At 42.0% G+C, this 14,058-nt stretch overlaps 1 protein-coding gene across 1 annotated transcript; it reads left to right on the top strand.

Annotated features, from left to right (window-relative positions):
• Window positions 1-852: 852 nt before the first annotated feature.
• On the top strand, window positions 853-2,303 carry LOC116835501 (forkhead box protein Q1-like; the record flags this gene model as incomplete). The annotated part of the gene is given in 4 exon segments (XM_075062011.1): window positions 853-921; window positions 923-1,019; window positions 1,022-1,220; window positions 1,314-2,303. Coding segments are annotated over 4 exon segments (684 nt in total), but the record flags the coding sequence as incomplete, so codon positions are not given.
• Window positions 2,304-14,058: the final 11,755 nt, after the last annotated feature.

Raw genomic sequence — 14,058 nt, 5'->3', positions numbered from 1 at the left:
TCAGCTCAGAATTTCAAGACTGAAGAAACCAGGTCCCTTGACACAGGAGCACCAGCAACTACAGACAGAGAGAGGAGCAACTGCGACATCACTAGAGATAATGTATTCCATTTTTATTGCACTGATGAACTGTGGACAGTAACATGCGGAACCTCTCCCGAAGAACGGACAAGATCAAACTTTGAGAGGATCTGACTTTGCAGAACTACCCATCCCAGTCCGACTGACTTGGGGTTAGTTGGTTTTCTTTCAACAACCTGTTTTCCCACCCGGAGCAACCAAAGTGAAAGCCGTGAAGGACACGGTGCATCTCCCTAAGAGAGAGAAATCTCAGAGGGGTGGAAGAAAGAGAGAGACCTCCCTGCCCCTAAGTAACCTACTCTCCAGGGACCTGTCCAAGTGGGAAGAGCCCTCCCCACTTCCAAGCAAACCCCCCGGCCCCTGTTCTTTGCTCCTTGCTAGGGCTGAAGGGGGAGGCAACCCCCAGCCTGCGCTGCTCGCCAAAAAGGAAACCGTTGGCGCTGTCCAAGGAGAGAAACAAGAGCCCCCCCCCCACACACACACACACACTGTTCCCGACGGGGAAGGCGCCCCCCCAAATTAGCCTGCCACTTCCCCAGCCCAGCTCCTAGGGCTGCCCTAGAGCCGCCCGCAGCCCCAGCCTGGCGGCGGGGGAAGAAGAGGCCGCAGGAGCAGCAGCCGCGCCATGAACGAGTTCCGCCCGCCTACGAAGGACAAGCGGCGCACGACCAGGAGGCACGGGGCCCAGTCCCCCGCCCGCGACAGCGAGCTGGGCTCGACGGGACGCGCCGGCCACACCCGGCACGAGGGCGCGGCCGCGGGAGGGCAGCAGGGAAGCCGTACACCGGCGGCCCAAGCCCGCCCTACTCCTACATCGCGCTCATCGCCATGGCCATCCGGGGACTCGGCCGGCGGCGCCTTCACCTGGCCCGATCAACGAATACTGATGGCAGCTCCCTTCTTCCGCGCGCCTAACGGCTGGCGCAACTCGGTCGCCAACCGTCGCTCAACGACTGCGTAAGGCGCGCAAGACCCGCCCCGGCCCTGGGCCAGGACAACTACTGGAGCTAATCCCCAGCAGCGATACACCTTCGCCGAGGGGTCTTCCGCCGCCGCCCAAGCGTCACCGGCCCCCTGCCGCCGCCTCCCCGCGCGCCGGCAACCAGCCCCCCTGCTGCTGCCTCTCCGGCAGCTGCGCCGCGGGCCCCGCCGAAAGCGGAGCGGCGCCGCCGCCGCCGCTGCTCAGCCGGCTCATTCTCCCAGCTCGCTTCGCCTCAGACATCCTGAGCCAGCCCGCCGCCGCGCTCCCGCCAAGGGGGCCGGGCGCTCTGGCCCGCGCCGCCCGCCCCCTACCCGCTGGGCTCTCTCTTTGCCGGCGGCCTCCTGCCGCTCTACGCCTACGGGCCCCAGCCGCTGGAGCGCAGGAGGGAGGCGCTGACGGCCGGCAGCGCCTCTCTCCCGCCGGAGCCTCCCCAGCTCTTCCCCTCCCCTGCCGAGGCGCTGCTCGGCTCCCCGCTCTATTGCCCCCTCCGGCTGCCCGGCCCGTTGCGCACAGCCACGGGGCGCCCGGCCTCTTACCCGCCCTGCCCCCTCGACAGCCTCCTGCCTTAATAAAGCCCCCCTCCTCCCGCAGGAGGGGGCAAAGCGGGGGAGGTGGGGAGCACGTGGAGCGGGGGGCTTGGGAGGAGGACGAGGCTGTGGCTTCTGCACTTTCTATCCCGAGACAAGTGACTGTGCCTTGAGGGAGTGGGGGGGAAGCGGGGTTTTAACCAAACCAAAGTGGGGCGCTTTGTATTTCGACTTCGCAAGGGGCCAAAGTGCTTCTTAGTCATTGTTGAAAGTACGTGGCTTAAGGCAGGTGCCTGATCTGCTCTCGGGCTGGTTTCTCTCTGCGCAAAACCATGGGTCATTTTCCAGGGAACCAGTTCCGTCAGGCTGAGTCCCACTACGTGTTTGGGATGCGTTGTGCACCCAAAGGTGAGGGCTGGGCGAGTGAAAAGGTGCCAGAGGTTGCTGGGTCATTTCTCTGCTCCAAACCAATGCACCACTGTGGCAAAATAAACCCCCTGTACAGCACCTAGCATTTCGTGAGGGAGGGGGGACTTATTTATATGTTTTAAACTAAAACAAATGTTTTAACACGACAGGTCGCAGCTTTTTAAAAATATGTATATCGTTATGTTGGGTTCAATGAAATGTCAGCCGTGGTCTCCTTCTGTGCTCCGTCTGTTTTCTGAGTTGTGTTTTCGGAGATAAGACCACGGGCAAGCCAGGAACGATTTTTTTTTCTCTGTGTATTTGTGCGTGACTACTTTATGGGCGAAAAAAAAAAAAAAAACAAACCTCAGGTGCCATGGTTATTTTCCAATAAAAGTTACCAAAGAACTCCCCAAGGAATAGCGTGATGTCTCTGTGTAAGACAGGTGGACGGGGAGGGGATCGAAACCGACTTCATGGAAAGCCTGTAAACATTCTAGAGAAAAGTTGTGTGGACGGAAAGAAAGTGAGCAGGTTGCAGAGTTAGGTAAGCCCTCACCTTGAAGGAGAGCACTTGGCTCAACTGCATTTTTGGGAGAGACTTGGGTTGTTGTCAGCTCCCCCCCCCCCAGGTGCCCATTAGCGTTTAGATGTGTGATGTACCGAAATTTATTAGCAGTCCTGTTGACTGAGTCTTAGGTCAGGCGGATTTCTCTTCCTTTTGAAAGAAGTATGCTTCCCAGCCCAGAGAAAACAGCTAGCTACAGAGTTGAAATAACTCTAATTCCTCGTGTCAAACAGTGTTCGAGTGCTGATGTTCATTCCTTCAGAAGGACTGGCCCTTGAAAGATAATCTTTTGGAAATAAGGGCAGCTAAACATTTGCTTCGTTAAAACAAGTTCTGCGCGGTACCTTTTTCAGAGGACAGAGATGAAACTTAATCCTATTGTCTCATCTCCTTACACAAACGAAAGCTGTTTCAGGAAGGTTGTTAGTTCAACTTGATTCTAACTGCTTCTGCTAGAAGCAAAGTTTCCCCCCTTACATTTTTCTCCTGATGTGTTTTCGGTTACTGATAAAATCACGCGCGCGCACACACACTCCCTTTAAATACAAGGCTTGTCAGGAAAGCCCTAAGAAAAAAAAAGCAAGAGGTGCAATTTTTTTAAATTAATTAGGATTTTAACACCATTGCGAAACTCAGTTTAAAAGTTCTAATCTGAATGCATTAACAACTGGAAAGTGGTATTCCACTCCCGCCACGTCCGTTTTCAACTTCTCGTATTTACGTAAGGTGAATAAACTGAAATCGGGAGTGTATTATTTATATTTTGACTCTGGATTTTCTTATCTCCCTCACTCCATTTACCATTCGTTACATTTTTCTTCAGAGCAATTTGCAGAATAGTTTAAAAATGCGTGCAGAAAAGGAAGCCTTCTGTTAGTTGCCTTAAACAATTTCAAACCGAAAACGCTTACTTATTTCAATAAAGTCCATGCAGATTTCATGCGTTTTAGCTTAAACCGTAACATCCGTAAGAGCACCGCGAGAGATCATCAGTGTCTAATCTATAGAGTAATCAACCATTAAAGGAAATGGTTTCCATAAAATTGTTTGCATTTAAATACCATTTTATCCTCAAAGCCCTATACAATTACTAATTTGCCTTTCCATAATCTACCTTTTGCTAGAGCTTGTGTTTTTTGTTTCCCTTTAAAAAAATAAATAAAGCGAGAATGTAGTTGTCTCTCTAGACCAGGGCTAACATCTTGTTTTGCCTACCCTTAGGGATGATTTTAGAGTATACTAGTTGTACTTTGATATGACTATGGTTAAATTTAAACATAAATATTAAAGTATTTTTAAAATCAAACCAGATGGAACACTTTTTAAAATCCTGTTTTGTAAAAAAAAGATCACAATTTTTAAAGAAAGAATGAAATATAAAAGGATATCATTTTAAAGACTTACAAAAGCACTTTCAAATATTTCAATCATTTAGATGAATACCAACTTTTCAGATTTGCCTCTTTGTGCATTTCAGGATTGTGAATAATGGTTATTATATTTGGTAACTGTAGCCTCACCAGTCCTGGCAGATTTAGTTTACTTTTCCCCATCAAATGCTCACCTGTTCAGATTTTTTTCCAGGAATACTAGGGTTCTGCCAGGGCCCCAGGTAATTTTAGCTGAAAATCCAGGTGGCAATTTGCAAGCGCCAAATTAGAATGCATGAACAGCATGGGAGACTCAAAAGAGATTCCCACAAGATATTTTAAACCTAGTACAATATGGGATTAACATTCTGATATTTACTAATTTAAGAAGTCTCTGGGCCTGATCCTGCTCCCTAATAACAGTGGAAGTTTTGCTTAGTAAGGACTGCAGGATCGGGCCCTTTTCAGAGCAATGTCTCTCCCCCTATTTACATTCTTTCATCTTTCTGCTTCAGAAATGGAAAAAGCCACTTAAGAATTTTAGTTAGCTTCAGTTAAGTGGAAATATTTTTCCCCACAATAAACACTTCTTAAAGGTTGTGTGTGTGGCTTAAGTAACTGATTAGGTTGATTGCTTATTCGTTACTAGAGGAAAGTGATTTTATAAGAGGATTTAGTGGACCCAAGCAAAATAAACTGGACCTGAGATGTAGTGAGCCAAATCCTGCTCCATTTATTAACTGAAGGAATCACATTAAACTCAATGGGACTAACAAGACTACTACTAATGTGACTAGAGTTTGACAAGGACACTCCAATACCCAAAATAGAAGCAGTCTTGTGTCCTCAAGGAGGAGCCTGTAGGTCTTTAAGGACCCCTTTCCATTTCAATCCTCTAAGCTAGAATCTCATCCAGGTAGTGTAGCTACTCCTCAATCGAGATGCAGCCTTTCCCGCCTTCAGTGCACTACTGACAAACCCTGGCAGACACAGCACTGGGACCAGAGCTGAGAAGGGAAATCTATGGTCTACAACTGTAAATCAAGCCTGTCGGCTGTGAAAGATGACTACTGAAACACAGCACCTGTCCAAACACTTTCCAGAAGCAGGTAATCAGAGAACCGACACTTTACATTTTTGTGTGGAACAAGCAAATTAACGTTTTCTGAGCCCTTCCCAAAACAGCAAGCTTTTTTAGGTCTGCACTCTATGTCATTTTGAGCTCCTAATAAATCAGGATGACAGAACTGAGACAAATGCATTTTCCTTTTGATATTTGAAACACTAACAGTGAGCCAAAACTCCCCCCCCCTTTCTGTTTTTAGCCTTATAGGTAAGAGTTCACATTATCCAAGTTATCTGAGTGGCTCTGTTGAGTGTGGGTGGAGATCAGTTGCCCTCCATGCTCAGAGGAAGCTCCCAATGACTTCAGCAGCAATGAGAATTTTGCCTGAGCATAGAGCGCACACATACACCTTCCCCTTGGCACACAATGACCTGCAAGAATCTTGAGTGCCTTCTCAGGTCTTTAGGATTAAACTACAGCTTTCTAGTTCCATTGATCAATACTGTTGCACATTCTGCTTCACAGATTATTCTTTTTTGTGAGTTATGACTCTTTGGGTTAAGGGGAAATCTGTTTCAGGTATTTGTTCATGTCTCAACCAGGAGAAGGAAACACATGCCTCAGAAGTGTCCATGGATGTCAGCAGCATATTGGTTTCTAGAACCTGAACAATACTGAGAAACCTGAGCCCTAGCAGGGTACAATACAACTAAACTAAATACTCCTATTTTAAGTGGAGGCAAATCATTTTGTTCATAACCTTTGTAGATAGATCTCACCAAGATAGTTTGACTGTCTTATTTTCATCTAGTTATTTGATCCCATTTTATACAAGACATTTGTTGAGGGCATAATAAATTAAGCTGGTGAAAAATTTTCTTCATAGCACTGTATGCTGAGTTAAATAATCTTTTTACATTTAGGACCTGAGTCCACACCCATTACTCACTTAAGTATCCCAGTTGAAAGTCCCCACTGAAGTCAGTCACCCTATTCAAGGGTGAGACTGAGCTTAGTGCAGAGATTTTAACAAGATTCAATTCAGCACATGTCAGCTAACCCCTTAAGCTAAAATCCAGTCTTCCAGTCAGCAGCAATAGCTGGATTTCACATAAATATACTGGAGAGGCATAGAAGAGGATGTAATCCTCCACCAGGCAGCTGAGCCATTCCAAGAATGCTACTTCAGCTCACCTTATATGGTGTCCTGACAGAGATTCCCTCTTTTTCTCCCTCTGCCCTGTCATTCCTGCTACTTCTTCCCCATGTCCTGGCCTTAAAAAAGGGGTGGTTTGGACCAAAGCACTACACCGCACCAGGAATCTTCATTCCTTATGCCAGGGTTTCCCAAACTTTTTTGGCCATGGAACACTTTTTAGCCCATTACGGAACACTTATAATATTATTTTGTAGTCATTTGGTTTTCAAGTAAAAATTGCATTATTTATGCTCCGATATATTTTATTTTATAAAACAAAGCAAGAATACAAATTTAAAATAACTGTACTAACAATTTCTAACTAGAAAGCTTGTGTAAAGTAGTACAAAAATCAAGTGCAAGAGTCTTTCACAGAACACATATTCACATCATGCAGAACACCAGTGTTCCATGGAACACAGTTTGGGAAATGCTGCCTTATGCAACCCTCAATCACCCCATCTCTGCCCCCAGAAAAAAGGAGCTTCACCAGTTCTTCCTCCAAGGAACCCCAAGTGCAGCTGGACTCAGTCCTTAATGGGAAGCCTAAGTGGCCTCACAGCTTTGTGTAGGGCCTCTGCACCAGGAGAAGTTTCACCCCAGTAAGAAGAGAGACAAATCATGCACAACTGAACTCAATGGGAGTAACAAAACAAGATATATTTTAAGAGTCAAGTTTGTTCATTGAAGCAAAGGTGTATAGCATTGTTGAGTTTGCTGTTAAAGCCACCTAAAGCCCTATCCTGCTCACACAGCGACCATAAAAATCGTAGTAAAAAGATAAACCTTCATGCCAATTCCATGAGGTAGTCAAGCTTTTAGTTTAACAGGGTTAATTATAGCCCTGCTGCAACTTCATTGATTTCAACAGTTATACCCTCTTATACCAGGGCTGAATTTGAATCCATCTTTCATGTTCTGAAGAAAAAGGGCCATTTTGGATAATACTCTCCAGTGTCTCAAACTATGCATTCCAGGGGCACCTATCCATGATTACTTTATGAGTCTGACAAACTGAGCTGAGGACTTGTTGTCAGATTAGTCTGTCATTGAGCTCATGAGCTGCTGCGTCCCTTCCAAAAGAACTGCAAGTGGTGCTTCATTATGCAGTTTGCAGGTCTGCTTACTCCACAAGGTAGGCATTCTGTTCCATTTTCATTAGGTATTATTTATTTTATGATGCTCCACCTTGGTGTATCTGGATGTGGTGGGCCTTTGTTCTTCTAAGCTAAAGTATGCCTAAAAATGAGGTTCATGAGAATGCACAGAGTCATGACTTTTGCACTGCAGCACCAAGATATTGGTTTCTTGTTGTGACATATACTAATGAGGAGCAGTGGGCTCTGGCCTACTGTAAGCTGTACACTCTGCACTTTGAACCAGATTTGTAAAGATATTTAGACAGCTAAAGACACAGATAGGTGCTTTAGACAATCCCAGTGGTGTTCTAACTTTCCTAAGTGTTCCATGAGAGAGTTCTTAGGAGCTTTGGCGGATCTCGCTAGGTACCAGTCTTAATCTTTATGCATCTAAAAACTTCATTTTAGGAACAAAGGGTCAGATTTTCACCTCCCTCCATATATAATATCACAACCATTAGTGTCAGTGGGATGCACATGCATCTAGAAAAGCACAATCCCTCATTCCACCCCGTGATCTTATAGTAATTGGGTGCCTTTGAAAAGTTTTACCTTCATCTTTATTTTCTTGCTGTAGTAGAACCTTTTCATATATTGTGTTAAACTGCTCCTGTGCATTTTCTGTCATATCAATTTCTTACTCACACTTTATATTAAGTGTACATTTGAGTAGTTCATGAAGGGTAAGAAGTGTGTTTAATAAATGTTAATTGGTTATTTAAGAGTTTAATAAATTGCTTCCAACTCCTACTAATATACTTAACTAGCTATAATACCTACTAAGGTGTGTTATATCTTTCAGTCATTTATTAATCCTTTGTAAATTAAGTGTACCCTTAACATACGGTGTGACCAATTTCTATCTTAATTTTTGTTTTAGCATTAGCTATCATACCAAATCCAAGTCACATTGTCAATACAATGCTGGAGCTCAAGTTCCATTAATCAATCCTAAACTACATCACTAGATGGAAAAGTTTTAGATGTTTTAATTAGACAAAATCCTGTTGTGTAAAACAGTTTATAGTTATCTGTTTGAAGAGCCTAAACTTTCAGCCAAACATTGATTAATACATTATAATTTCCTTTGTATTTGTATCAATGTCTATTATGATCTGTGAGATGCCAGTTATTATAAAAGAGTTAGAGATTTTTACCATGTGTTGTTGGAAAGATGGTTTCACCTTGATTTTCAAAAAGGTCTCAGATGTAACCTATCGCCTCTTGGAATAGGCCTTTTACAGGGAAGTATTTACTTTAATTCCTTCTACAGTATTTGTAGCTGAAAGTTGTGGTATCTCATTGTGAAAGTAATTGCCTCTAGTTTTTCAATAAAAGTCAGAAATTAGAGACAGGAAAGGTCTACAGAATCATCTAATCTATCCTCCTTCCAGTGCAGGATAGTAAATGACTGTAGAAACTATGCAAGACAATATCTAGCCTGTTTTAAATATTCCAAACTATAGTTACCACACCACAGCCTAACTGAGTTTGTTTTCAAGAAATATTGCTTGAGATTCACCCTAAAAAAAGATTCCATCTTAATTTTAAACAGTTACTATCTTTCTAAGTATTTACATAGCCATCACCACCTTACTAACATGCACCCATTACAACATAGTTATACCCCATTATATCATGCTAAAAAAATATTATTTTCTCTCCTTAGCATATATACCCAACAAATATTTGTAGGTTATCATCAGATTCTCTGTTAGTTACCTAGCAAAACTGCACATATATATAGTAGCTCTTCCTCTTAAGTCAGTCCAAGAAGCCTTCGAGTCATTAGTATTCTTCTCTGAACTCTGTCCAGTTTATCTATAACTGTCTGGTAATAAGGCACAATAGATGCTTGGCATTTTATGAATAACCCACATCATCATACCAGGCTACCTGCCTCTCTTCCCCACCACAGAAGGACAAATAGGTTAAATGAGAACAGAGATGGAGAGATTATGATCTGACAACAGATCACATATAGACACATACCCCAAAGTGCTCAGCAACATACCTCCCCATAGTCCCTTCAGAACAACACATTAATAAAATTCTTGATCAAGCAGAAGAAATAGCTCCAGTTCCTACCTGTATTTTTCAGAGGCCCTTCTTAATAAAGCAGAACTGTACCCTTTCTTAATAGTGTCCTCCCAAACACTTTCTAAGAGGGAGAAAAGCCTAAATTATATAGGCCCCTGACTCCTTCCCTTTCCCAGCATGCTTTACCAAGAAGGGGATAAAGACCTCCTTTCTCCAGCTCTGTTAAGAATGGCTCAGACAGCTTCAGATATTTCAGCCTCTGAAATATGAGATAAAGATGCAGAAACATATATACTAACGATCTTTTACATTATAATCCTTATTTTAGCTATGATTAAACCAAGGCAAATGTGTGCCTCCATGTTATTACAACAACCCATGAGACTAGAGACAATCTCCAAATCTTTTGCAGCCAGGTAAATGGATAGAAGAGAAATATGACAGATGCTCCCAGGAATTGTTAGATTTGAATCCTGCCAATTCCTGAGTGGAGTTGATTATTTACCTTCTTCTTTGGGAGTGACAAGTTTCCCAGTTTTGTACTTTTCAGTGGACTGAGAGCAAGGTTCCCTTCAAACATCCTTCAGAGGTTATCTGTGGGGACAGAAATAATGGATTCAAGTTTATTGGAATGATTCTGGTCTAGTGACATTACAGTGCTGGTTACAAAATAAAGGTCTGATTTTGATCTCACAAACATTTTTATACCAGGGTAACTCCTGCAACATCAATTGAGTTACTCTTGATTAGCACTTATGTTTTCTCCTTGCCCACCTGGAATACTTACTGATTGTGCCTTGCAGGCCCTGGAATTATAGGCTTAAAGTGAGAAATGAGGGATATCAACTTTTATGGTTTAATTTAAAAATGGGGGAAATGACTTTGCACTCGTACATATTTGGGATTCTCTTAGTAGTTGGGCCTGATTCTTCAAATGGGAATAGCAGACTGAGCAATTTGTGGGTTGATTTGCTCAGGAGTCACTTGGTTTGGTGCCCATAGACTTTTGGTCTGACTGAATCATATTGGCCTACAGGGACAAGGTTTGGGCTGGGTAACTATTGAGCTAATGGTTGTTCTGCACTAATTAATAAAAGTTGCAGCCAGTTGTCTTAAAGACAAGATCACACAATGGCTTCAGTAATAGTTGGCTACATTTTACATATTCTCATAATATGTTAATTTAAAAGAACATAAGGTTGCACCAGTTAAGCACTCGAATGTTAGAAAATGCCAGAATCTAGGTTTCTGTGAAATCTTAATCCAGCCCCCTTGAGCATATATATTAGGATACAGTCGTTAATTACATGATCACATTATTTTTCCAAGGGACCCTGGCTTATTCAGTGCACAGGATGGACCTGCTCAGGAAATGAATTGGGATTTTGTAGCTAATGATACTGTTGTCTGCTAGGACTCCTGCTTCATTTGTTGCAAGAAGTTGCAATGTTCATAGTGCATGAGGCAGGGGAATGCAGGAAGAGAAAGGGTGGTTTAGACAGTTGAATGCCACCTTATATATCTGGATTCTAACCTGTCCTAATAGCAACACTATTTAATGTTTAAAGTGTCTCTTCAGCAAATATGTCAATAGCGAAATAATTATCTGTATTTAATTTGAACCACATGTTTTATTTGAAATCCCCTTTTATTTTTTTTTAAAGTAAACTCTTCTGGGAGCCCTGTTCATGAATGATTACCTACCAATATCTGTTCTAATCTCACGAACACTGAAATTAAGATTGAATTGTGATATCAAGTTAACCCTCCTGGTACCTTTTCAGAAATAAGGTTTAGGAGATTTAAAACCTGCCAAGGCTTGATTCTGCCCCACTGATATAACATTCTGTGCATTTGGGAGCCATCTCTTTGACAAACTGCTTTGTCATAATTCTGCCAGCCTTCCAAAAGTATATCAGGATAGACACACATCTAACATGCTAGTGCTCAAAGATTCCAAAACATGAAGCATGGCTTGACCAACAGTTTACTTGTATCCTCCCTTTCATTCACATTTAATTGTCTGAAAGAAGCATATTATATAACATTTCTTGAGTTCAACTTATTCCAGACCTTTGCATGAATAACCTAATCCAGGAGTCGGCAACCTTTCAGAAGTGCTGTGCTGAGTCTTCATTTATTCACTCTAATTTAAGGTTTTGCGTGCCAGTAATACATTATAACATTTTTGAAAGGTCTCTTTCTATAAGTCTATAATATATAAACAAACTATTGTTGTATGTAAAGTAAATAAGACTTTTAAAATGCTTAAGAAGCTTCATTTAAAATTAAATTAAAATGCAGAGCTCCCCCTCCCCCGGACTGGTGGCCAGGACCTGGGCCATGTGATTGCCACTGAAAATCAGCTCGCATGCCGCCTTTGGCACCTGTGCCATAGGTTGCCTACCCCTGAGCTAAACACGTATAGCTCCTCAGAGTCAAGGTCGGATTAGAGCACGCTTCCCTATGAGATTTTATATGTATTTCAACTGACATTAGAGATTATGCAAAATACCACATTTGGGACAGCATATGGATTTAATGACGCTCCCAGGAGAATTTTATATGCATAAACCAATTAATAGTCATCTTCTCCATAGTCTGTGTAGTTCTTGACTAATAAAGAGGCATATGCTTGCCTAAATCCACACATGCAATTTCCATTGGCATCAATTAGATCAGAGTGGTATATGGCCCATAAAAAAACTGGATAAGCAAACCAAGAACAATTCAATTCAGTTACCATATTTATGTGAGACCATATTTATTATATAACTGCATGTATGAAAATAATCAGCCTTGTGTTGCCATATACAGTACTTTTTGAAAGGTATATTAATGGATTCATACTTTCAGATACTGAGGTGTAGATATTTTATCTTTTACTGTAGGCACAGTGAATCCTTTGAGTGCAATGGGCGATGAGAGCCCTGAGCAAGGTACAGGAAGTTACTGATGCCCCGCAAAGTCAAACTGCCCTCAGTTTAACACATATGCGTATCCTTGAGACCTTGATCCTGCAAAGACTTAAGCACATGTTTATCTTTATGCATCATGAGTAATTTCACTGAAGTCAATGGAACTATTCAGCATGTGTAAAGTTAGGAATGTGCATAAATCTTTGCAGGATCGGGGCAAATATTCCCTTGCTTGAAATTATATGTGTGTTTAAGTCTTTGCTGCTTTGGAGCCATACTGTCAAGATTTAGAATCTAATATTAATAAAATACAATGATGAACATTTCTATTAAAAGAAAACCATTTTTAATTTGCTTTTAAACATTCCACTATAGTACTTGCAACCAAAACATTGTCTCATTGCAAGAGAGCAATGTGAAACTAGCTAGGGGGTGAAAAACAAACTGTTCTATTTTGGTTGCACAAAGATGAGTGAAACACAAAAATAACAAAAAGTACATTCAATTTGCAAAACATTCAGATATAATAATTCAAAGTGTTATTTAAAACACAGGCAAAAAATATGGTTTCAAGCTCACAGTGGTCCTTTGCAACTGTGAAGAAACTAGAAGCTAGCTGTGGAAGTGCATAAATTCAAAGTCTTCAGACCTTTTTTGGGTGTGTGTAAAGTTATTAGAAATGCAGTATGGACTTTTCTTTGCAGGAAAACCTTGATTAGAATTTGTCCTTTTTTTTTAAGTTGCCTCATACTGTTTTTTAAAAAAGTGAACCCCAGTGTCAATCCCATGTACAGCAAGAATAAATAGCCAACAACAGTATTCACTAGAATGTCTCTCAAGAACATAAGGGTCAAATGTTCCCATTAGTTTCTGTAAAGCATTCTCTTAGATATCAATAAAAGTTCCACTCCAGAAATAAAGTGAGAATATGGCTCATACTTAGTAAATAGGACCCGCTTCAGAAATCTTTCTATTGCTATATTAAACTGGATAACATCTTACTGCTTCAAAGGGCTGAATACCACAAAAATCTCTGATGCTGAGTGGTTAAATTCTGCTCCTCTTATACTAGACAACCCTTGAGGGATTGACTGGCCTCTGCTTTAAACCGTGTGTAGACATTTCCATCTGTGTTAAATGGATGTAAAATGCTACCGATGTAATTCCGTAGCGTATTACACCCAATTTGTACTCCCTTTGCATAGATTTAAATAGCTGCATAAGGTGAAGGGCAGTGGAGAATCATGCCCATAGGCATGGTCTGGCTTGTAGGATTTGGTTTTTTGCAATGGCAGAAGCTTATAATTATCCTGCATCAGAGAGGAAAGTCATCCCTCTCCTATATGACAAATAGGGGTGTCTATGAGCCTGGCGAACACCGAAGTGTGTTCTTTCCCCTCTGACCGAATATCAGTCTCCAGTGAAAAGATTTTAAAGGGTTCAACTTAAACATTCCCATCACTGCACAAAGCTTTGAAAATCTAGCCCTAAGGGTTCAGTTTCAACCTTCAATGAATTCATATGTATCATTTCCACTGATCATGTAAGTCCGGCTATTGTTCAGGTTATACAGATAGCTACAACATAGTGATGATCATTGGAGGACAGAGCTGAGCCCTTAGACGTTATGCATATACACTAACAAAAGAAGGCTGATTGGTAACCCAGTTTAAGAAGCCTCCTGTTGTGATTACTGGACTTGTACTACAGTTTGTACATACAGGAGATATTTGATTATATTTAAATAGTAGATACTTGTCT

The sequence above is a fragment of the Chelonoidis abingdonii genome, chromosome 2 (assembly GCF_003597395.2).
Source record: "Chelonoidis abingdonii isolate Lonesome George chromosome 2, CheloAbing_2.0, whole genome shotgun sequence".
In the NCBI taxonomy this organism is placed as follows: domain Eukaryota; kingdom Metazoa; phylum Chordata; order Testudines; family Testudinidae; genus Chelonoidis; species Chelonoidis abingdonii.
This window is presented reverse-complemented; position numbering and strand designations above follow the sequence as displayed.